The sequence below is a fragment of the Tetrao urogallus genome, assembly GCF_951394365.1.
Source record: "Tetrao urogallus genome assembly, chromosome: 17".
Lineage (NCBI taxonomy): Eukaryota > Metazoa > Chordata > Aves > Galliformes > Phasianidae > Tetrao > Tetrao urogallus.
Genome location: NC_136830.1, coordinates 3,539,687 through 3,566,229, shown reverse-complemented (window position 1 = coordinate 3,566,229; position 26,543 = coordinate 3,539,687). Strand labels below are relative to the sequence as shown.

Below are 26,543 nucleotides of genomic sequence, written 5' to 3'. Positions count from 1 at the left end.
TTGTGGGCAAGCTGCTTGCCCAAGTCCCAGTCCTTCTCCTGTAAGCTTAGCTAACATATCACATTCTGCAACCTCCTGCACTATTCTTATACATCTTACCAGTAAATTTCTTTCCTAAATATTCTGAGTTTCACCATATTATTGTTTAGCTATCTAACCTACACATTAATCTATACTGTACACCTTAAAGTGACCAGTGCTGTTCTCCGGATAAGAGTAGCACAGATGCTATCAATCAATTACCTTATGAGATCCAAGTGTCACAGTGTAAGACATCTGTGCCTTGAAGAGCTTATAGTTTTAATAAGGCAGACAAAGAATGGGGAGATTATCTTACTCCCCACTACAATTCTGCAGTTGAGGCACATAATTTCTTAGCTTACTTAAGCTCTAAGTGATTTGACCATATATGACCTGTATCATGCGCAAGCATATTATGTCACCTGTGTTATAAGTACAACAATACCATCTTGCATGCTTGTTTTTCTTGTCTTCATTTTAATTCAGTAAAAGAAAACACAAAAGGGTAGAAACAGTCTCAGCTCAATACTTTTTGTGAAACGAAGCAAGAAAAGTTAGGAATTTAAACCACATCATTTCCTAACAGGGAAAGACCCCAACACCAAAGCGCTTTCCTCCTCTCTCTGCCCTCTTTACCATATTAATAGGGGTTGTAGTCTCAAGTGTTTGCAGAAATGCACCAAGGAAAGCTATTGACTATGTTATTTTGGAGAGGAATGAGGTGATAGCGCTTTGCTTTGTCTACTGCATGTGAATCAACCGAAGATCTATACGCAAGACGCAACAGGGTTGATCAATCTTTATTCTTAGACAATCAAGCAAGGCTGCATCTTCAAGTCCCTCTACAGACAGCTCATAAAATGATGATATTGATCACAGTGCCTAAATTTGTGGTTTTGACAATAAAAACAATTTGTTCAGAGAGGGAAATAGTTGTATGAGGTGAACGCATGTGGTTTATTAACTTCCAAAACTAATTCTTCTGAGCAATAATGTGAAAAGTGACCTTGAACATTTGACTTCTATCTTCCCCCTGCTAAGACATTTGCTTGTGTGAAAATTTGCAGTTCAGATTTTGGAGTCAAATGGAGCTAGCAAGCTGTGCCTCCATGCCACTGTGATGTTTGAATGCTCTTATGAAGCTCCTCACAGTATAGGTGGAACTGCAAGACTCAGACACTACTGTCCTCTGAAGCATTCCTCCTGACTTGGTCAGTTCTTTCCCCTTGCTGTAAAGGCAGGACTTCACACAGCTGCTGTACCCAACAGGCTTTTTATCAGCCCCAGGCTTGACAAACTTAGTTCCACCACAGCTCCGCTTTGCAACCTCCTGAAACACAGAGGGAGTAGCATACACATTTCCTGGCTAGAGGTATAGGCTGCACACTTTCCTGATCACAGGGGAACAGGCACTGGTAACTGCCAGGAATGTCCCATCCCTGGAAGGTGTTCAGGTCAGGTTAGATAGGGCCCTGGGCAGCCTGATGTACTGCTGAGTTTAGTGGTTGGCAGCCTTGCCTGCAGCAAGGGGGATTTGGAAATAGAGAATTATCAGGTCACTTCGTGTCCAAGTCATTCTAGGATTCTACAATTTTCCTAACCTCATACAACCCCTTTGTCCTGAACCACTTCACGTGGAGTGACCCCAGCACTTGTGCTTTGGCCCATTTCAACTAAGGTCAGTGACTGTCCTTGTGGGGACATCCTTTGACTGGGTTTACAGACATTCACTGTGGGATTAAACTGAACCACACTTTATCAGCTCTCAGCTTTGAGAGTGCGACAAGGAGAGATGCACTTATAAATAAATCCCATTCGTGGGAAAACGGGGAGAGGATAAAAAGGGCAACTGTATACAGCACCAAAGATGTTATTCAGATTAGAATCCAACTGCAGCATCTATTGCAGTAGCCAGGTAGTTAAACTCCTGGAGCTGGGAGCATTAGGCTACAGCACTCATGTTCTCTTCTAACAGGGATCATAGCCTAATTCCAGCTGAGAACAGAGCCCTCCAAGCACACTTGTCCCGGCACTGAGCAAGAGAGCCAAGGGCCATGGAAACACCTCCCTTACATTCCAGTGAAATGAGATGTTCACGTCTGGTTTCCAGAGCTGTGGCTTCTAGCTTTTCCATTTTCTAGCTTCGCACTAGAATGTTAACAGTGAGGTAAGACGCAGACTGGATTTCAATCTAATAATTCCCCCTCTTCCCATTTAGGATACATAAAAGTTGAACCTTTACTGAACTCCAAATCCAGCCTACCTTATTTCTGACAAAGGGCTCTTTCAGCACTGCAACACCGCACTGACAATTGCTGTGCACTGAAGCCAGGCCTGCACCATGGAGAACAGATTTTCGGTGAATAATATAAGCATGAAAAAGCAGCTTCATGAAGATGGAGCCAGTAAAAGCTGGTATCCTACAGAGCTTTGTCTCACAGTTGATTGACTCTCATGCCCAAGAAAGTACAAGCTGTTATTGAAGATTTTTCCATAATTTGCTATTGATAAGAATTTGGCTGTCTGGGGATTCCAGTGCCTTTTTCCTCTACTGTCTGTCTATTCTCACGAAACATAAAATAACTGTCTTTCGGTCAGCTTTGCGGCTGTCAAACTTAAACCACACATGCACAGGCAGTGTGATACAATAAGACTCATTTACTATGAAATCCTGACCAAAATTTCCCTTTCTCCCCCAAAGAAAAACCAATTAAATTCAGAAAAAAATTGACCTAGCTGTAGTTACTTGCTTTACTCATTAAAAATGACAAACGTATTATTGAGATAGCACTGATAAAATAAGCTATTTATGGCATAAACGAGCATAAATTCTTTCCTTCATGGAAAAATATCAGATACACCTATTATTAGCAATAGATCTGCATAGCACGCTCAGGTACCTGAATATGTATTTGGCTGCTGACATTTCTCTAAAATAGCACATATATTACGTTAAAAATAGAAAGCATGAATATTGTTGGTGTGTAAACAAAAACCAAAGTAATAGCCACAGAATGCTGAAGCAGCGTGTGAATCAGGACCCAGTGTAGCTACAGAAAAAAATCTCATTTTAGGAAAAAGAAGTGCTCAAAAAGTTAACTTGACATCTTTATGCACATTCATTGATGAACTGGTTAGAATAGCACAAATTTTAGGTGAGTTTAATTTAAAATATGTTAAGAATGGAATTACCTAATAATGTCTAAAATATATAACTTAGTTCATTAATTTTATCAGCCATACGGTACTCTTTTCAAACTGTTACACGAGTCTTTGGGAGGAAAAAAAATAACCAGCAAACATTTAATACCCTTCATTGTACACAAATCACAATTTTTCCTTGAAAATTTCTGGGGTTTTCCATCCCCTGGCCCCTCCAGTCAAGTTTTGTTGAAGACTATGGGAATTCAAGCTGCTTACGGCCCCTGCCTTCATATCTGCGTAATAATACCGCTCACAGCCAGCCTGTGCAAGGACACTTGCTTCAGCTACAACAAAAGGACACCAATTTTTGCATAACTTCCATAATAGTAAATCCTTCTCAAGTACTGTCCATATAAAGTCAAAAGCATTAAAGTATTTTCTTAATGCTTTTTTCTAGGTCTCTGCTTCACGACAGACCTCCCTCCGCGTTCCCTTTCTCCAGCAGCACCTTCCTCTAAAGTGACAGCACCTTTCAACAGAGCACATGACTGCTAGCTTTAATGTCTGAGTTTTGTCACAATTAGGAAAGAGATATTCAGAAGAATAAATTAGAACTTGACATAGTACACTATTTGAAGTGTCCTTTAATCTTCTGGATGGTTTTAAAAGTTCAGCTGATTATTTCATTTGGAGATCAGAACAAAGCAACTCCCTCCACCCTCTCTTCTTTTTCCTCTTGTAAAAGACTGAGACAGCCTTATGAAATATTGCCTACCTTGGTTCCAACCACTGCCCTGAAGTGTAAAGCTATAGATGAGTTCAATACACTTTCTTCATTGCTAATTTCAGAGGGTAGAGCTTCTTGTTCCCCTGGCTTAACAGTAAAATTGACATTCTAATTTTAGAACAGGAGAGCTCTGCACACTCTCAGATCAAAAATGCTACTTTTCTAATTGGCTTAAGTATGGATTTTCACTTTTTAAAGACATAGAATCTGAGCGACTTAAGACTTGCCATTAAAAATTAGCGTTTAGAAACATTTCCTCACAGTCAGATGTTTAAACAACAATCCTCAGACTGCTTTTTCCCTGGGAGATGACTGTTTAAAATGGCTCTGGTTAACCTTCCCTTCAGCACTCCACACTGCAGCTGGTAATTGCCCTGATTCCAGAGGAAGACAGCAGGCAGGCTTACAGCCTATCTACTTCCAATGGAAGATGAGCTTCTCACAGCCTGGCCATGAGGTTGGTGCATGCTGTGATCTGCATCTTACACGGCCGCATCATTAACTCCCTCTTATACTGTCAGGAAAGCGGTGTTTCCTTCCTTCCCACTGACCTACTTCCCAATTGCACTCTTTGGCAGTGCTCTGGCAGTGTTTTGCTTGCAACCAGATTTGCTCTGATAAAATCCCAGTCCCACCAAAAAGGTAAATACGGAAAAAGAGAATCAAACAATGGCTCAAACACATACAATTCCAGTTCTCAGGAATCCCTCTCTTTGACCCCAGCTAAAAGTAAGGCTCCAAATGAGTGGGAACACATCTTCCATAGCTCCAATGCTGCAGCACTGGGGAGCCTGAGCAAGCAACAAGAGTAACATCCATCAGTCCAGTATTTTAGCAATTAAAATCAGATTTTTTTCAGTTGGACATACAAACTTATCTGTTAAATTATTGAGAATTATGACTTTTTTAACTACATTAAAAGAATGTTAGGGTTGCAAATCAAGAAATGCAATTCATGAATTTAATTATAAGGATCTTCATAACACGCATATCGTTTTCTCTCTTCACCTAAACGTTTGCTTTCTTTACTCTGCCCATAGCAGAGTAACGTCTACCTCCTCCACTTTTAAAAGTTCTGTTTCTTGTATATTTGTGTTATGGAAAAGCTAAAACTTAGTACTGTAAGTGAAAGTAGGGTCAGTGTCAACTTTCACCTTAGCCAGCCAGTAAGCCTATATACATAGGATCATGCTTGCCAGTAAATAATTATCCTACACAATAGCAGTTTTCAGCTGTCTGGTGCATTCCTCATTAATTCATCCTCAATTTTTATGTTGGTGAAGGAAGCACCCAGATTATCATTAGCTGTTCATTAGGACCACTCTCAGTAAATTTACAAACTGTGATTACAATTGTGGAGTAAGATCCTTATTTGTGGTTTATCCAAGGCAGAAGAAGCATTTCTTTTCATAAACGAGATTAATCCTTTAAATCCCTGAACAGGAGATATTTAACTAGGAGAGTTACATAAGCATAATGAGAGTGCCAAAACACTGAATACTGAAGCAAGGAGCAAAAACACTACCTTTACAAAACAATTGTTGATGCCCACCAGCTCAAAGGTTGATCAGAAGGCTACGTTTCTGAAACTGTGCATGCAGAGACAGCTACAACCCTCTCCGTTTGTTCCTTAGACTCACTGCAAACAATATTTATTTTCATGTCATTCTTGAGAACAAAATCTCGATTTTTGAACAAATAGTAATTTTTCATCAAGACATTGTAATTCTCTTTGAGACTCTTAGGGACTAAATCAGGGGTTTATCTCACTGAAATACATAAAATAAATGTAGAATACACCCACGCCCTCGCTCTTTCACTGAGCACATGTTCTTGGTATTTAATGTGCATAAAATCATATTTGATTCAACTTAAAAGGATTGAAAAAGGAATTGCATATAGACAGTATGTATGCAAGAGTAATCAGTGAGAGTATGGGAATATATTCCTTGTGCTTTTGACAGCTACAAGAATAATTAAAACCATTCAAGACGGTTTGTTGTATAGTTCTCCATTCATTAGCTGCCAGTCTTGTGAAATATTGGGGGGAAAAAAATCAAATAAAAAGTGTAACCACATAGCCACGTGCTGTGCAGTTTGGGAGAATGGCTTTTTTCACACAGGAAATGTTTAGAATGGAAAACAAATATAAAATTGAAGAACTTCCTACTGGCTCTATGCTTCCCAGAGAGGACTCAGGAACTGGCAAGGCAGGAAGTCTTTGGGTATTTGGACAAACTTGGGGTTTTACATGCAAATACCAAAAAATGCATTTGCTCTTTCCCTTAAGAAAATCTGCCCACATGTTTTTAAACTGTAAGCCTCAAGGAGAAAAAGAAAGACATTATTTTAAAAACACACTATATAGAGACTTGCAAGAGTCTGTCTGCCAAATTCTCCTCGGCCCAGAACCCTATGGAAAAAATACCATGTGTTCATGTAAGTAAAACATTTTTTAATGAATATTCATATGAGATTAATTCTAAGATGTCCTAACTTCTGAAACTTTTGAAAGTTTTCCTGTTATAGCTGTTGACAAACGCACAAGATGCATAGATTATACATATACATTATACATTTTACCCATTGTATTTCCTACATTTAGCATTTTATCACAATCATCTTTTGTTCTTTCCTGTGCCTTTCATTTCCCTCGCCTTAATAACCTGACAGAAAAAACTACATGTTTGTAAGAAAATTAATTGCCTCAGCAATTAACAAAAAAACACATCTCAGAGGAAATATTTCTTAATCGATTCATCTCCAGGTACAATATTTGCCACTTAGGAATAAATTAATTGCATCAGAAGTTATTGAAACTAATTATTTTCTTTCTAGTATAAGATTAAAGGTAGGTTTTAAATAAACTGAAGTACCACCACCACTCGGCACTGTACATTCTTGTGAGCCCACAGTGACACGCCATGTACGATACAGACCTATTTGCTACGGTGCTGTGAGCAGGGCTGGGTGGAAGCAGCCCATTTAGCTCCACATTGCACTGCTCTGTGCCACACAGATGTGTTTCTAGGACTTGTGGTACAATGGTCTCCACCTTTATATGGGATAAGAGCCCACCTGCACATGCCAGCACCACTAAATAAACGTATGGAGACTGCTGCCTTAAGGTATAACAGAAACATGACTCGGGATTGATTTTACAGTTGATTTAGAAAAGCAGCATAAGAAATAAAAGATGAAAGCAATATTGTCTCACTTTCTACATTACCAATTGAATATTTATCCTGTTCCACAGTCCCCATGCTGAAGTTCGCAACACTAATATTTTTGAAAGCTTCCAATAAATAGAAGCATATAACAGACAGTGCCTTGCCAACACTGAATGTATCTTGTCAACATTTAAGGTATTCTGCAGATAATTCAGACAAATCTGAGGAAAGACAGGCACGTTCATTTGCAAGATGCCAGAGAATTTAAGGCAAGAAAGAATGGAAATGATAGTCACCCATTCATCTAATTGCACATTTGATTATTATCTTCAGGTAATCCCTGAAACTAAGAATAATACTAATGCACATTTACATAAGTGCAAGCAATCCTTCAACCATCTCTCTGACAGTGAATTTCAACCATAAAGAAATCACAGCCAACTAATCCGCTTCTTATTCTTTGTATTCTCAGGATGAATGCAGAAATGAAGAGACAGACATGTTCTTTGTCTATGATTAAATTCACTGCTGGACTATGAGGGCATCATGGAAAATACTTGCAGAAGGTGGAATGGGGTGGAAGAGGTGGAAGTATCACTTGCTGCTGCAGATCACCAGGCAGGGGGAGGAATGAATCACATTACACACTCCTTTCATGTAAGCCAAAATACTCAGTAATCACACACAGCTCTGCCTGTGGAATCAGACACCTTCAATTTTCTGTACAAACATATGTGCATGTGTGTGCATGGTCAAATCAATGACACCCACAAAGACTCCCGCTCTGTCAACACCATGTGCAACCTTGGGCAAGTTATTAAGGCTTCCCCAGTCACAGTGAGTCATAAAACAGCGTGCCATTGACCTCTGCATTGCCTTAGTGATTAGCTCAGTGCAGCTCCCTGCTCAGGGTATCGACTTTTATGCAATTCATTCTAAGCCCAGCTACATAACCCCATTTCACTCCATGCCCATAAACCCCAATAGGCGATTCTGTGCATTACTATCAGAACTGTCTTTAAAGTTCAACCCACTTCCCCTCTATGCCTCCATCAATCTGCAGCCTTATCCTATCCCCACAGATGCAATTAAAGACTGAGAGGTGACTAATTTGAAATAATTAAAAGATAAGTTGTATCTGCATCATCAGTTCATATCAACAACATACACACCTTAAATATTGCAATCCTGGCTCGTTCACATAAGCAGTAAATCTATAGATTCAGAGCTGATGTCTAAGTCAAATACCCAGTGAATTTCATCCTTGTACTTGCAGGAATAGCCTAACAATTTATGGAGATGCTAAATTGAATTACATAATTCTGTTAACCTTCTGATCCAAGCATTGTTGACATACGAGTGACAGCTAGTCTACACTGACCTTTTTTCATTCCCAAAAATGGGAATCCTCACACTTCAACAGTAACTGGCATATTCTCAGCATAACATTTTAGTCTGAGTAATTAGTCTTATTAATATTACTTCTTACAAGCTGTTCTCCAAGGAGCAGAAAATCAACAGCACCGTCAGAGATACTTTCACAAGACACATTTTTGCATTCAGTATTAGATCTTTTACTAGACAGAAGATTACTCAGTTGCCTTTTCCTTTCTAATAGGCAGCAAACTGTTTCTGTCCCAGTGGAATTGTTATTTTGAGCCCTGGGGCTGCTCAGGCTTTAAGGATTCCTGTGATAAGTACGGCAAACAGAGCAAGCATGATGATGATGAATCCTTAAGGTTCTTAAGGGAAATCTTTCCTCCTCAGGTTTAAAATGATATTTATCATGCTGGATAACACCAGGGTAAAAATAAAGACACTAAATATGCATGAGGTTATCCAGACCATTGGAAATGTCCTTTAGCTACTCCAACACCAGGCAGAATTCAAGCCCTACAAAATCAGCCAAGCCTGGGCTGCTGCTGAATAACACGGCTCTCTGTCCCTTATCTCCTCTGACCCAAATATAACCTTCAGAAACTAAGGACATGATGGCTATGTAACTAAAGCTTCAATTATTCCTCTCAGTTATTCATATCTAGGGCATCTGCGTTTACCTAACAGTTGTTCATTAATATTTCACCTTTTGATTTGCCTTAAGATAATAACTACAGACCTTTTTCTTTAATTAGGGTATTAGCATTGAGGATGGTTTCAACAGAAGCACTGCTTGATAAAATATTTTTAAGAATGAAAAAAAGTGGGTCAGCGTGTACAAGAGTGATGCACTGAGCACTGGTTCACACAAACGTATTTTGCCTTGACATCTCAAAGGGCAAATTCATCTCAGAGGGCAAATTCAAATTTTAAAATGAGAAATGAGAAACAGAATCTTTGCTTTCAAATATGTGAAATATAAGCACGACTTCTGAGATCATTCGTACTTTCACATCGGCACAAAATATGAATATTTCTTAGAAATAAGAAACTGTATGAAACTCTAGAGCTAACCAGAATAAATGCCTTTACAGCTAGAAAACTGGAAAGCATAGGAGGAGTCAAGCTCTGCTATTTCAGGGTTAAACTAACATATTATATCTGCCTGAATTCATTGATGCTGAAGGAATGGCCAGTTTTTTGTGATAAAATCATTACTCAGAAAGTAAGTTTGAAGCCATGTAAGATATCTGTTCAGACCCTAATAATAATAAAAACCAGAAATAAATCTGTTTTGTTTGTAATCATACACACTCCCACATCACTTAATATTTTGAAGATATTTTGCCCTAACAAACATACAGACTAGCTCAACCCTTCTCTCAACTTTGATCCTGCTTGTCCTGATCTAATACCATACTTGCAGATAACCATCTGAAGGCAGGCTTGATTTTGCTTCAGTTTCTTCATGACAAATGATGAGTTTCTCATGAGGAAACAACACCATGTGATGATTTCATGTAATTCACACTGCAATGAGGCAACATACACTGGAGCTTATATTTGCCTCAGTGTGTATCACTTCTGTAATTCCAATGAGTAGAAAAATTTATTTCCAAGAAATAACGTACTTCTGGTTGGTAAAGGCATGTGAACACATGAATAGCAAGGAGAAAAATAATAATGGTAATCTAAATCATAAAACTGTGTGTATGAAACATTTTTATGACCACCAGCAAGACACACAATATAATTATTGAGCCCATTAGGCTGTTATTTATGTCACATTCATTGCTTTTGTTGCAATAATCAGAAGTATTTTAGAATTATAGCATTCTTGAGAGTCTGTCATACGTACTGGCAAATGCAACAAGTACAAGAATGAGGCAGCAGCTCGCTGCTGTTTCAGCATAAAAGCTAGACGTTAAATAACTTACCATGAGATTCCATAATAGATGTGAAAATGATAAATATAGAGAGCATTAAGGTAAAAGGTATAAACATCATAAAAATAAAGCATTGAGCAGGAAAATCAAAGTGAATTATGCCATATATTTTCCTGCCTCCTATCTAATATCAAGTTACTTTCTTTTATTATATATGATAGGAATATTAAGCATTAAGATACAGTATAACAAAAACAATGAGACACAGGGGAACAAATGAGGGATATAGCCCAGGAAATACTGTTGATAGTTCTTATTGTGTCAGTGTTATCACAGATTGAATCAGCCACCCTGTAGTTCACAATCAAAATAAGTTTCCCCACCAACAGCACGACCAGCATCTAGCTCCCAGCAGTACAGCCAATAAGTCCTTTAGTGCCATAGAGCTGTAACCCAAAAGCATAATCAGGAATGTGTCAGATGAAATGCCAGCTTTGTAACATTTCCAACAATAAGGAGAGCAAAGCTTATCCATGATACAGTTTGGTTGCATTTGGAGATAAGAAAGTAAACAGCCATATTCAAAGATTCTACTTGGTGGAGGCCAAGCTTTGCCTATTTCGTACGTGCTTGGATGAACGGTCTCATTCTTCCACAAGCACAGAAAACAACAATTTATTCTCCCATAAACTGGCAAACATTTGTACTCTGAGATCTAAACACAAAACATTTTAAAAGCATCATTTTAGATATTAGAATCACATCAGAGCATCCTGCTTATTGTCTCCACTGCTACAGATATAGGAAAGTGATATCAGTAGTGTTTACCAAATAAGGGACCGATGTCCTTGAATTTATCTTAGATGCTTCCTGAAATTATTCAAAGTTTGTTTTAGGCATGTCATAAAACCTACTAAGACTACATCGTCATCTGCCTTAATGGTTTTCCAAATCCTTTGCACCTGGTCTGCTTTAAAATCGAACAGGGAACAAAAGAGCAGAGCAGGCAAGAATCCAGATCTCACATTTTTGCCAATTCTTTCATCAGTTCTCACTAGAGAGCTGAGCAGGAATGCTCAGATTCAGAAACACTGAGAAACAACAATAATCAAGGAAAACATTCTTAAATTGCAGTACTGGATCTTATCCTTCTATTCACCTCATTAAGGAGAACAAATATCAGCCACCTTCGAAAAGAAAAAGCAAAGGATGACGCATATTGGGGTTCAAATTCCCTGATTCAATCATTGCTTAAATTTTTCCCAAGTCACATTTCTGAGCCACTGATTAATTCACATCACACAGATTTCTATCTGGTTTAATGGTTGCCTACGTGGAAATAGAGATGGAAGATAGATAGTTCTCAAAGGAGAACAAAAGAGCTGTACAGATGATGCAATTATTAAGCCCATTTAATAATATCATGGGTCAGGATTTGGAGTGTTACAAAATCATCATCATCTGAGAATGAGATCAGAAGAATTGGGAAGAACTTCGTAATTGCTTCACCAGTAATCTGGAACACTGTCACAAATCCACAACAAGCAAGGCTCTGAGAACTTCAAATCATATTTGACAGATGGGCTTAATTAGTTATTCTCCTACAAACTCACAATATTTGCTGTTAATATTCATGCTAAAACACCCTGCTGGCTGCGATAATATTTATGTTAATCCTGTTATGATAAGCTTTAGGTGCCAAAACCTCTCCACATAAAATGACTGATATATTTCAAACTTAGATAAAGAAACACTTGGGCATCCTGGTTAAGTTTGTCACTTGCACACGTGTCTCCTTAATCTGTGAAATTACACCTGTCACTAAAAGTCAGCTTTATCAACAATATCTTCTGATCCATGTAAAAATTATCAGAAACACTTAAGCATTGAATCTCTTCGTTAATTAACATTGCCACCTATGCATTCATATGATCAGATCTCTCAGTTTTAGGAATTATTAAATAATATGCAAATAGAGCTTGTAAAATTTGTAAATGAACTACAGAGGCAAACAATTTGGTAAAAGGCATTAATATTTAACTGCTATCCACTTGTGCATATGTAGTGTCATCAAACATTTCTGGAACTGGGAAAAATTGTTTCCCATAAAACACTGATCATCCTTCCTAAAATGAATAGTAAAGCAGGCATGACTAAACTTAATGAGAAAAGCATCATACTGAATTGCAAATATGCTTGATGATAGTATTTGTTTACAAAAAATAACTAAGTTGTTTTGAAAATGCAAAAGCACACAAAGCTCAACTGGTGAATTCACATGAAATAAGTTAAAACAAAAGTTAAATATGAGTTGCATACATATGTATGATGTATGATCTTGTCTGCTCCTGAATTTCCTTCCAAAATGTATAACAGCTCACATATATTTTAATAAACATGAAGCCATGCTTGTATTCAGCACATGAAAGTACAAGAAGGGGTCACTTTGAAAGCTTGCTCTTGAATGATGAATACTGAAGAGAAATAAGATGCCAAGCTTCAATTCACCCATGATGTTGCATTATATTTTCCTGATGAAGAAGAGAAATTGGGCAAATGCATTCCATGGACCCAACAAGATAAAGTGTGATGGGAAACTCATTGTTGATATAATCTTTGGTTCTGATCCAATGCCCATTTCAGTCAGCAACAATATTCACGCTGTCTATATGTAGTTTTGAATTGGAATTTTAAAGAATGCAACAGGTTGTGCTAGGCAATAGGAAGGTGTGATGCTGACACGTGTGTATACATCTCTTATTGGTTAAAGAGAAAACCCAAAAAAACCCAATAACATTTAGGTCAGATGTCTGACAACAGATGATAGATCATAATTATTCTCCTCTCCTTTTTACGACATGAAGTTTCCTACTTATTAGGGGATATTTATTAAAAAAAAAAATCAAAAATCCATTATAAATCCCTCAAACCTGTAAGATTTTGTAAAGTGTCAGAAGCAAATCACAGCAAAATTGGAATTTTCATGTTGTATGGTAAGTTTCCTAGCGGCAATACCAAACATTTGCAGGCAGTCAGATCCTTGTAAACACACACTTGACATACATTTCCAGAAGCAATGGACAAGCAGCAGAAAACGATATCAAAATTGATTCACTACAGAATTCAGTTGTGACTAGAATAGGAACATCCACCTCCCAGTTGATGGCTGTTTGAGAGGTCAGGGTCCTAGCAAAATGCTTGCACAATGGGAATGGAAAATGCAAAACTTCTATTCTTCTTCATATTAAAAACTCATATAAATCTCACTGGGGGAAAAAAAATGGGGGTCTCATGCCGTAGGTTTTAGATTCCTCTGCAAATCTTTGGATTTAAAATAAGTAAATAAAATCCAAAACAACCCTATAATTACCCATGGTATAATGCCTGGCAGCAAATAATTTGAAAAGATTAAATAAGTCACAACCAGATGCTGAGATATGAAACACATTCTTCCAAATACTATTTGAAAATGGTATTTCCTACTAGCTTTAAAACTTTCTTTGGATATTAAGACTGAACAACAATTTCTGTTCAAAGCGCATGCGGCACAATTTACAATCACTACAAAACAAAGACGGCCTCATCTTTTCCAAAAGCATTTTTATCATTCTCTATAATAAAATTTATTAAAACTGTGCCACGGTGCTTTGAAAAAGGAAAAGAAAAGCCATCCATTATGAAAAGGCAGAATGCTGGAAATGACCTACCTGTTTTCAGAGGCAGCAGACTTTCTCTGGCAAACAATAACAGCTGGTGCATATTTCCCCGTATAATCCACACTCTCTCTGATATCCCACAAGTATGGGCTGCTGGCTCTTACGCTGAAAACATTCACACCTTTCTTCACCTTCGCCCTAGGAGGAACAAGAGTGCAGTTGACGAGCTTGATCTGCTACTTTTTGCTTCGCTTTCTCCTTTCTGCCCCACAGAAAATGCTACAGCTCAGAGTTTGACAGGATTACAAGGAAAAGAGATGAGAGAAGTAATTAAGCATTACACATTTAAAAAGAAATAATACCAAGATAAAAATCTTACTGAACTAATGGTTGTGGGTTTTTTTTTCCTTCCAAATCCCATCATCTTTCTGAATGCACGAAATTTCTTCATTGTCCTTCAGTAGTATTGAGTTTAAATGTTGTATCAGTTCTGGCCCTAAAAACACTTAAAAATATTCTTTCTCCAAGAGAGAGCTGTTTCCTTGGAAGTCGATCTCCACGTATGAAAAAATGTTACAGCCATGATGACTGGAATGAATTGTGGTTGGTGCATGCTGACATAATTCTTTTAGCTTTGAATACTCAACAAAGAGGAGGAATCACATCCATATTTTAAAATATCCGTTTCATTTTTTCTTAGGCAATGCTGTAATCCTTAATTCTTTTTTCTCCCCTTCTTTAACCAAATATCTCAAGGCACTACTGAATTATTCCAGGATGTAACGTTGGCCAATTTGCTGAATTAGGAGTTTCAGTTATTGTCAACTTTTTGTTTGCAGATGTGTTTACAAAACCACAAAGCCCATTGTGGTCAAACAGCCTCATACACGAGCTGTCAGGAGATGACAGTTTAATTGTTTTTGCTTAAAATCTCATACACAAAATCCATTCAGTGTTAGGGCAAATTCTCAGTTCTGAGGGAGAAAACAAGAAGGTACGTGATTTTTTTTGTATAAACTGCTGCTGCCATGCAGGAATGCTAATATCAGCCAAACAAACACTATCATCTCTGCCTACTCATGAAATCTTTGGAGGACAACATTTCACAAATTTGCAGAATAAAAAGCCAAAGTGTTTCTTCAACCACATTGGGCAAAAAGTATTTCATTTCGTCTTCCACTAATTCAACAGCAGTAGCTGCAATTTCTTCAGCATACATGGAAGAAGGACAACGTGAGGACCTGCCAATTTGTGCTCAGGCTGTTTCTCTGCTAATATTACAAAATATACTTTAAGCAGACGCAGTTCCTAGACCATGAATGTCCCTCAGGATGAGAGACCAATGGTCAAAAAATGGAAATTGAACAGCATCCCTGGCATCAGAGAGAAAGGGAGATGGAAAAAGGCCAGATGGTCTGGATGAAACACATTTCAGCATATGGCTGCGCCCAGTGCCAGTGACCTGTATCTGGCCCCATCTTCCCATTCCACTTCTAGAAAGGAAAACTGCTGGGTGTCAACTAAGATCCACGGGAGAAATACAATTCCCACTTCAAGGGAAACAGAGGTGGCTCACATCCTTCCAAGCTTAGATGGCTGTGCTTAAGAAATACTTCTAGGTCTGTAACATGGTCACCATCTCTCCAAAAGCTGATTATGGGCAATAAGAAGATGCCAGTGTGTGATTTCAGCTGCTGAGCTGAGCACGCACGTATTGAACAGCCAGTTGCCCCGATGGAGCCAACTCACAGCACCTCAGGGCAACATCTATTCCCCTCACAGCCAGACACTGCTTGTGACAGTGCAAGGGAGTAACTGCTTGCATTTGAACTTGTCCGTACATTTGGCTCCTGGGGTTTGCTGTGCAGATAGTCACTGTGGATGTAGCAGACAGCACATTTGTTGAGCTGTGATGTCCCTATGGTCTGCACATGAGTATACCTAGGATTTCTGTATAGCATGGTGCCTGGTCAGGATGCACACACAAAAAACAGCCTTGGGCTTTTCATACTCTACCTTGCTGTGCTGGCATATATGCAATAACTTTATCTAATGGAAAAGGCAATACAGGGTCTCAATCCAGCTAATTGATGAAATTTCTCTCTTTTTTTTTTTTTAATAGCATTATAAAACAGACCAAAAGAAGTGTCCAGACACAGTAACTCATATCATCCTCTTATTTAGTGTCTGGATTCCTTGAAATGCCAGTGATGATGTAAACCAGCAGCAAAATGGACGCAAAACCAGAAAGCCAAGCCAAGTGTGCTTATATTTGACACTCACATTATTCAGTGATTGTCATCCAGAACTGATTCCTAACGTTTCAATTAGATATATTTAGGTATACTCCTTACATTAATTGCAGCCTATGGGTCAGCATTTCTTAGAAGAGCCTTTGATAAGGTCTGCTTCAGTCATCCAATAAAACCCAATCTAATTTTATTGAAAAAAGTAACGAAATTAGTGTTTTCCACAAATAGAGGTAGATCTTCTTGGAAGAATCACTTAAATATCCCTCTATATTTAGGATTAAAGTTTCAGTTCCACGATCCCAGGAAAGACATTTTTCTGTAGCTTGCCTTGATGCTGTGTTTGCTGCTTGTAGGAGAAATTGCAGAATTTTATTCACCCATTTTACAATGGCAATAGCACTGAGCAATTACCGAAGGATGACCTGGATGAAACAGGGTTAATAATAACTGAAGGTATGTTATTTGTCAATGGATAAAATTGAAGATACCTGAGATGAAAACACTAGGGCTACTGTCAGGGCTCAGCTACTGTCTTGCAAATCTGCTTTATTGAATTGCTTGGCTGCCACAGGGCAAGCTGGATCTTCGACCTGTCAGCTGCTCCTGAGAGGGAGCATGAGGCAGCCTCTTGGTTCAGGCACAGTTCAGTCTGGCAAGATTTCCCAAGTGCCATATACATAAGAGGCTGATGACACAGGTTTTTCATGTATTTGCTCACTGTTAACAGGTAAGTACATCTCATTGCACGTTTGCTTAAAATACCACAGCTGGGCAGCACAAAGTAAAGCTGTTGGATTATTTGTATTCACCACTTTACTTTGGGCCAGATTTCATACTGGCAAAGTGGAGGAAAGAAAAGGCTTACTAAACTTTTCAATTTTTTTTTTTCCCCCCAAACGATGAGTTTATTCAGCTAAATATATTCATAGCAGTTTCTACAGCTTGTTATTTACCTCTGGAGCAGTGTTCTGAGCCTTGTAAGTAGCTCAGTCCTTACCCCAAATCAATCACAGCAAACAAAGCCCCTGGGAGCTCTCGATCCCTGAAAACCCGTCAAGGCTGACAGCAAAGGAAGGGAGAAAGAAAAACGTAGAAGGAAGTCCCACAGTCAATACATCACACCTGAAATCAAGCAAATACATTCCCTAAGTGCATAAAGATAGCAATTCCCAATTCTATCTCATGATCCTCAAACCACAGTTTACTCTGGTGATAAAAGAGGCTTCAACTCAGCTGATTTGAACGCAGGCATTGTCCTTTTCCATTTATCAAAGCATATTTTAGCTTCTCCCATCTTTTTGCAGCTTACAACCAGCGAGCATTTAGCTTTCAGCCCATGTCATTACTGCAGGCTGATAATGGCTGTGAAATCGTTACTTAAGTGTTGTATAAAGTGGAACAGCTGGCTGGTGAAAAATAACAGCCTTACAGCACGTGTAGTGCTAAGTGCCATGGGATACTGCCGACAAAGTGCCTGGTTTGAAATAGCACAGAGAAGGGAAAGACAGAGCCAGAACACACAAATTCACCCTCTAGACATGTCAGAGATGAAAGGCAAGGAGTACACAGGAGCTGTGTGCCACAGGCACAGCTCTCCCTCCTCATTTCACTCCTGACTGTGTCCTGCATGCACCACACAAACACCACACATAGCTTCACTCCCAAACAAAGTGTGTGTAAACAGAGTGTAACCCCTAAGCAGATGTAAACAAAGGCGTTTTAGATCCATGACATTGAATCTAGCTTTCTATTCCTGCAAGCACTCAGGGCAAAGACACGCAGGAACTCTTCATGCTCCTTCTGTGAAAAGTGAGCTACTTTTCACGTTAAAGCAAAGGCAAAAAAAGAGAGAAAGACTGTTAACAGTGGTACTACCCCTGGTTATCATCCTGTTACCAGTGGTGTCAGGAAGGTGGCAGATAAACTCTTTGCAGAAGGGTATATTTTCAGGAGCTCCTAGGCACCAAGCAGACATCGCTGCCACTTAGCATGCTCTGGATTTGACTCATCACCATGGCTGCTGAAAGCTCTTCAGAAATAATGTGAGGGAGTTTCTATTTATCTTCAGTGCTTTTTCCTGCCCAGAGCCTAATCTTGACCCAGCAATGACCACATGATGTCTGTATGCCAATATTTCACCTCCAGCAGCAATCTCCTCCCTTTCCAAGGTCTTAATTTTGCTGAGCAACCTCAGCACCAGTTCTATTCTAATTGCAGATATGGGAAAATATGTCTTACAACCCAATCCTTTAGACTGCTGCCAATTATTCTGCCTTTAGTTGGATCATATATCAGGAGACTTCATACTAACCATCTCAAGACCGAGCTTTTCGTTTTAGATCAACCTTGACCCAGCTTATAAAAATGAGGATTTGGATGCCAGGATATAACGTACAGAGTGGCTTCTGCAAGGCTTTCTTGCACTTATTTTCCCCATTGACTACTTCACGTACAAATCAGTGCTGTCAGTTGTTTTCAGAAGATGCCTCAAAGTTTCTTCAGGTTACACTAATAGTTTCACTGATTGAAAATCCACAACAGAAGAGAATCGGGAGTCCCTGAGATACTGATGGAGTTAGAATAATTTATGGAGAGCGATCTAGCACAACATAAGCTATTTAAAGCTGTATAATATACCCACAAACTCTTATTAAGGTCTGTGGTTTTCAGCCCTGTGAGACAGAAACCAGTTATCATTATGCATCACCATGAAAGCAGATTAAAATTAAATCAATCTGTTTATCTGTGGGTTTGCAATGCAGCTTTTCCTAAGTATAACACGTTCCCCACCTAATTAACATTTCAGGGGGAAAAACCATTCCACCCAGACAACAAAGCACCTTCGTTCAAATGGAGATATTACCAAAAAATATATAGTCCAGGTGGATTTATTTCAATTAGTACTAGGGCACAGTACATATTTAGGATTCAAAAGCTGAATTTTGCACACCAGGAGTTAAGTGAAATAGATCTCTCTGTAATACGTATCTCCAGGACTTGAGAAAACTGCCCGTGGTGTTTGTGGTTTACATGTATGCTGTCGTAGATATATGTATAAATGCAAGCACTGCATACAGATTTAGGTTTTATGCCTGTGGCTTTCAAAAAGGAAGGCCATATTAAATTATGCAAAATACACCAGTGTCTGGAGAATTAAAAGTGAAGTACATTTACAAATCAATCTGAAGGAGAAACATACGGTCTGTAGTCTGACCTCTATTTGGTTTATTAAGCAGGTCACGAGAGACCCCAATTCTCAGTAGGAACCAGAACTTCTGATGCTCTGCAGAACTGGATCTTCCTCTTGTAGACGAGCCCCGAGTCAGAGCTCAGGAAGCAAACCTTAGAAGGTGTGTGAGTAATAAGAATAGCAGCACTGTGCCTCCCTGGAGATCCCAGCAGCTGTCATTCTGGGACTCCCAGCACAAAAGAAAAGGCTTTTCATGTACTTCATGGGTGTGCAGCAGTCTGGCTGCTGCACCTTCCTGCTGATTTCATCTTGTGGAACGTATGCAATGCCAGATAAGTGGCAAAGCAGCAAGAAGGAAGAAAATAGCAGTGATGTATCCTGAAGTGACACTATAGAAACAGAGGCTACCAGCAGGCAAAATCTCAGTAACAGGATAGATAAGACACCACTATTACAACTGGAGACATTACTTTGAAGAGTTGTCCTAAGGAGCTACTATCGTACTGATGGACAAGCTGGTGCTCCAGCCTATAGCCATATAACAGTACAAATGATGAAGCAAGCATAGAGATGCTGAAGGGGAGATAAAATCTTAAGGTTCACAGTTTGAGAGCAAGGTGAGAAGGGAGTCCACACACTGTTTACCCCAAGCTACTCACCGAATAGAGTATCGTAACGGAGCAGTGATTTACTGTCACCTCTCCAGGCTGTATGGCACTTTTTCCTACAGGAATAGAAAACTGAGAAATAATGAGCAACAATGCTAAACTAAATATTTATGTATTCAAGTATGTGAAGGAAGCTGTTTGTTTACAGAAATGAAAGACGAAGATGAATAGCATTGCCTGCTGATTTAAAGTGGTTGGGAGCCCAGACTGCTTCCAACTATCGTTTCCAAAATAAATGCAAAATATGATGTAGGGTCTGAAATGTATCTTTCTAAATTGCCTGTAAAAGGAAAACAATGCAACACAATTCCTTCCTTTCCTGACCAGGCATCAGCAAAACAGCTAACAGCACAGCCTGTACTTCAGACAAGTTCTTTAATAAGACTTTGCTTTAAGAAGGGGGTGAAAACTTACCAAATGACTGGAGATTTTGTGCACGGAAAAATCGAGTGTCATTTACCTTATATTACAGGTGCAAAAAACAGCAGGTAACAGCTACCAAAGCAAGCAAGGGGAGCTGACTGTGAGCAACCCCCAGAGAGTCATCCAGAGCACAAGGTGCACATAATGAGGGATTATCCAGCTACCCATTGTAGGCTGAGTAAAACCAAGCAAGGAATAACAATGTTTTAATGGACATTTATTTATATGTGTGTCTCTGAATGTGCATACATTTTTATGCTGAGCAGACACGCAACAAGAGAAGGAGCCCTGGATTCATTTAAATTGGCTGAGAATGTTAGGAGCACAGTGAATGAAGCGAAGGCTGACGGACCACACAGCATGAGTCTTCCAAAGGCAGCAGTTGCAGAAATATTCTCTGTATCTACCAAGAATCAATGGGATTACACTATGACAAGGGATATTTACACATCAAGAAAGCTTTTTATGACGAAGGAGGATGGCAAAGCACTGGAACAAATTGCCTGGTGCTTTTGTACAGTCTCAGGCATCAGAAGAGACTGTACCTGTCAGAAATGCCAGAAGAGTTTCAGGTTTAGCCAGCAGATGGAATAGATTCCTCGATGCAACAGCAGTGTGTATCAATACCTAAGAGCCTCAGGAAATCTCTGGACTTGCTCACAGAGAAAATAGCTCAGATTCAACCTGCAGTTGAGGCTCCTGGCAGACTTAGAGCTACAGCAAGCAGGTGAAAAGCTCATCTCTCTGAAGGCATCTGGGCATGCTCTATTCAGAGCAGTTACCCTGAGATATTCATCCACTTGGGGTGGTAAGACTGCTTCTTTGAGCTTACCTGTAAAGCAGGGTCTGATGCAATAGTGTTTTGAAGTCAGCCCCAGCTCTGAATTTGCCCTTTCATTTCCCAACAGTGACAACTTGAGAGTCACAGCAGTCTTAGTGAAAGATGCAGTACTTGGATGTGGTACCAATTCATTATTGGAAAGCTTACTTCAAAATCTGTAAGCGGGACAGTTCTGAACTACTTCCAAATCACATCCTAATGCAAAACGAAATGACAGTGTCACTGAGTAAGAAATGAGAAGATTACCTCGGTAGTGCTAACGAAGACCGATCAGTGAAAATGAGTTAGCAACGTTCCCTAGCAACTTCCCACAGCTGCAGACAAAATCATCTTATGGACATCATACGAATTGCGAATACAGTTACTTTAAATACAAATTCTCTCATCCATTTCCTACACGCAGACCCCTCTAGGAGGTAACACAGGAGCAATTTACAGCAAGCTGTACCATAGCATTATCTTGCCCCAGAATTAATAAAAAAGACCCACGGATCCATATGAGCTCTGTTTGTCCTTCACTCAATGACACGCATGTCAGATGTTCAAAGAACAGCATCAGAGAAGCAAAAAAGCAGCATATCACAATCTTTGCTGCAAAATCCCTGAGTCTGCAAACCCTTTTTTCAAAAATGTGTTTCCTCACTCGTGGGAGCAATTTTGCTGATTCCTAATGGCATTACTTAGGGTTTACTGATTCAGATCTATAGTAAAGAAAATGTAAACTAATGCATAATTAAAGAGTTCCAATTCTTTAACAGAGAAATAGCCTGTGTTGCTTCAAAGCATTGCTATCAGCATTAAATAGATATTCACTAAGCAAATCAAACAGTGGTTTTTGTTATACACATAAAATCTGGGGCTGTATGCTATACATCCACTCTGACACATTTAACCACTTCTGTGCCACTTGCACGAGAGGCTACTAAAGCAACATTTGCTAAATAATAGCAAGGAGTTCTGCTGCAGGCAAACCCTAACATCTCAGTGCAGCCACTGATGCAGAAGGGAGTTCAATTAATGCAATAATGACACTGTTCAAAATTATTCTGTCCTTAATGTAGGGTACACACAGCATTGCCTGTATCCAGCAGCAGCAGCTAACTCTGGTGCATGTCACAGCACAGTTCTGGTTCTGATTTTTATGTGGGAAGAACCGAAGAGGAGGGCTGGGCTGATCCAAGTAAGCAGAAACAGAGATGACTTGGAATTACGCAAAACCCTCCTTGTCAGCTGCTCTACAAGATAGAGCTATTTTGCAGGAACACAAAAGCAGCTGGTAATCCTCTCCACATGTAAATCCTGAAAAATTAATAATTGCACCTCCTCTCAGCCTCAGATTTCATGCATTTCCATGGACTGATTTATTCTACTTGTGCATTTTAATATAAGAAAAAATGAGAAGGATGTGGAGGCTTCTCCTCACTACATGCAATTGTTCAAATGAACCTGCTGTAGAACGAATGGGTAGGAAAACACTACTGCCCACATAACCATGGTCAAATATAAATGCCATAAGGCAATCAAAACATCAACACTATGGATGAAATGGCCAAATGACAAATTGCTGAGAGAGACAGAACAGAAGGGGGCTGAATAAACCATGATGCAGAGAGAAAATCTGCAGAGAAAGGATCTAGGAAAATAATTTCAACCATGAGTTTATCAGAGATCGACTTTCTCTCATTCTTTAAATCACAGGAAATGTAAGCTCTCGTTTCAGGAATCCCTGCGCTCCTATTAGAAAGTAAGGATTTTACAACAGAGCATAACACTACCATTCAGCATGGGAAACCTGTATGGTTATAGTGGGAAGGAAATTAATAGTCTGCCTGGGGATTAAGGCATCTTTCAGATCCAGTAAAACCCCAATGTATGCTGGCTAAGCCTCGCCTCTGATCAATTAACTTCTGCTCTCCTGCCAAGTGGATTTGCAGAACTCAAACCTGCTTTTGGAGGAGGTCTTACAGTCGTATTGACAGCACTGTGGTCAAAATTAATGTTCAGAAAAAGATCAGAGCACACTAGATGAGGGCAAACGAGAAACTCAGAGTATGCTCAGGATGCAAACTGAACATTCGATAATGCTTACATATCAAATCTGATACCAAAAAACTACATGTGACTGAGTATTACCCATTTAAGAAAATACACAAAAATAAAAATTATTTTTCCAAACAAGATACCAGTAGCAACAGAGATTTGTTCTCATAATAGGTACTTTGAGGCATTCAGTATGTTCTATTCCATGAAGTGTACTGTACAAGCTTCTGTGACCAACTGAAGCACCACAGACAATTGATGTTAGCAGAATATAATAATAGTATTTTGACAACTGGGTTAAAATTGACATTAATAAGAAAACACAAAGCCTAGTGAGCTAACACAGCGCAGAGATGTTAACCTTGGTTTCATATTTACTGAGGAGACTCGGTACAATAGTCCCATTGATGACAATGGGGCAGTGGAACCACTCTGATTTAAAAGCAAAGTACCCACATCCCAGAGATCCCAGGTATAACACTTCTCTGGAGATTTCTAGTGCAAGAACAGAGCTAACACATCCTCACTTAGCCTTCAGATCAAGGTATTCCCAGGTAATTGGTGAAGAGTCACAGATGTTATTCTCACCTTCTTTGATATATTTTTTTCTTAAATGAGTTTAAGGGAAAGGAAAGGCAGGTATGTTTTCCATAAAGAACATCTCCCTAGCAATAGCTGGAACCTCCATGTAAATAAGGTGTGTACAAGGCTATCATTCTGAAAAACACACAATCATACTCCCAAATACAGAGGTAAACGAATCAATAAACATTGGTAATGAAAAATTAGGTCTGCAGCTCATTCAGCCTCATTGAAATTAGCAGCTCATGAGCTACCTTTCACAGATTCTTTATAGAAAAAGTTCTCTTTGAAGACCTATTTCAAGTCCACAATAAAGGTAGCTCTGTGCGTCACGCTCCACTGCACGATCCTTTGAATAACTGCCTTTGCAGCTTGAGGCACTTTGTAGAGGAACTAATTAAACAGTGGCCCCTGCCACCACGGGTCCTGCTGTGAGAGAGCTGATGATGACGTGACACACGTGCTGCAAGCAAAGAGCACAAGCAAGCAAACCATGACAACAACCAAGAAATCAAAGGGTTGGGAGAAGGACGGCAAGTGTGGTTGGTATTTAAATGTATTCCTTACAACCATACTGTGGTGTGGTGAAAGAGCCATGAAGGGGACTCCGAGGGGGCTGCACAGTCACACAAGGCCAATATAGGGCTTGGGAAAACAAAGGTGCCTTTGCACTTATAGAAAGAAAGCAGCAAGTGGCAGCCTCCAATCTGTGGCTACTGAGACTCTCTTGGAACTGCTGTTTTTAGCCAGGAGATATGGAAAGAGAAGCATAATTAATGGTATAAAAAGTCCTTTCTGGTTGACAGAACTGCTGGTTGCCTCTACAGATTGACAAAAAGACCATTTTTCTCTTGACATATTGCATTTGCAAGCAAATATATTGAAATAAAGATGTCAGGCATAAACATTTTAGCAATCATCATCACAAACCTGTCTTATTAGTAGGATTACTTCTATTAGGATCTTATAAAATTCATGGCAAAACTTGTAATTCAGTTATATCTCAGTGATCAAAGTCTCCTATAGCTTTTTTTTTTAGGAATCACTATTTGCTTGTGTTGCAAACATCAAGAAGCTGCTTGTTGCAAAAGAGCCACTTTGGGTAAGGATGGCATAAACCCACCAGTCACTACACGTAACATAACCTACGCACTGCCCACTCCATGGGGATGCAGAGTCTGACTGGAGAGGTTGTTTCCTGCGCAAAAACACAGGCACCTCATCATCTTTATTTGGGCATTTCCTACTCAAGTGTTAAAAAAAGATGCTATCAACCAGAATACACAAGCATCGTGGGCACACTGTGTCCCTCGTGCAAGATGTGGCGCACACAATGATTGCATGCACAGAGTAGAGCCAAGCAGGGCATCTTCACTGTAGGGGGGGGAGGGGAACTGTGGGTACAAAGGGCAAATAAATCTGCCTCAGGTTTTTTCCTAAATAAAGAATTTTTTCCTTTTCCAAAAATATATGCCTGGAAGTCAGGGAGTGACTGCTGGGGAGATTTACTAAAATAGTGCACACTCGAAACAAAACCCCCAACAATTTAATCTGACAAGGCCTCCTGAAGGCAATTTGAAGACCTTCCCTCTAGGAGACTTTCTGACAGAACTATCACTACATATACATACACACACACACACTGCAACAGCATCAAATGATGCACTAATTAATTTTCAGTCCACTTCATCAAAAACCAAACCCACTCTGAAGGGAAGAAAAGCCATTAACAGCACCTGAGAGTCAAATATGAGCAGTGTGCTTAACAAATTCTCTTTGTATTAGCAGGGAGACAATAGGTGTGGTACATACAGTTAGAATGAATTATCTGATGACAAATGCTCTTCAAGTTTTTCCTTGAAGAGGAGCAAATTTTGACTGTAATTTGGAAACTGCAGCACTCAGCATAGTACTGCATATCAGAGGCATTATCATATCCTTTTATGCACTGACTGACCAGTGAGCCTTAAGCTGTCTTTGGATGTGCTCTTCTCAAAATTAGGGGCTAATGAAACAGACTACCACTGATAGCAGCATTGCAGAGAAAGACTAACTCATGAAGAAAACAGATGCAATTTACTTCTCTACAAAAAAGCAATTTTCAACCCTCTTTCCTACATCTGCACTCCCAAGGAGTTCTCTGCACCAACTCCATTCCACTTTCAGCATTTCTTATCTTGCTCTATTCTGCCCTTTTCATTTTAGCATTCACCCGATAAAACTATGAGATTTACTCGTAGTTAAGGAACTCTCTACCCATTATTCTTTCTGGCTTCCTTAGAATTTCCTTTAGAAATTCTAGCCATTGTTGTTGACATATACTGGAGCTGCTTCAAAACTGTGCTACCTAATAAGATAACAACCCCTGCAAAACAGCGCTAGCACCAGAAGAATTGACAAAGGCTTTTACTCAAGAGCACCAAATTGTGAAGCTGACATTACTATTGCTAGAAAACTGCCCATTGATTTCATTGGTCACTGAGGATAGCTCAGGTTCATTGCATAC

General features: G+C 39.3%; 1 protein-coding gene across 1 annotated transcript in view; it reads right to left on the bottom strand.

Moving 5' to 3' along the window:
- Nucleotides 1–26,543, bottom strand: part of TMEM132D (transmembrane protein 132D) — a gene marked incomplete at both ends in the record, with an annotated part of 192,715 nt that overhangs the window by 109,275 nt on the left and 56,897 nt on the right. The window contains one exon of the mRNA XM_079543845.1: nucleotides 14,093–14,239. Coding sequence (XP_079399971.1) covers nucleotides 14,093–14,239 — 147 coding nt within the window. The remainder of the gene's footprint in view (nucleotides 1–14,092; nucleotides 14,240–26,543) is intronic.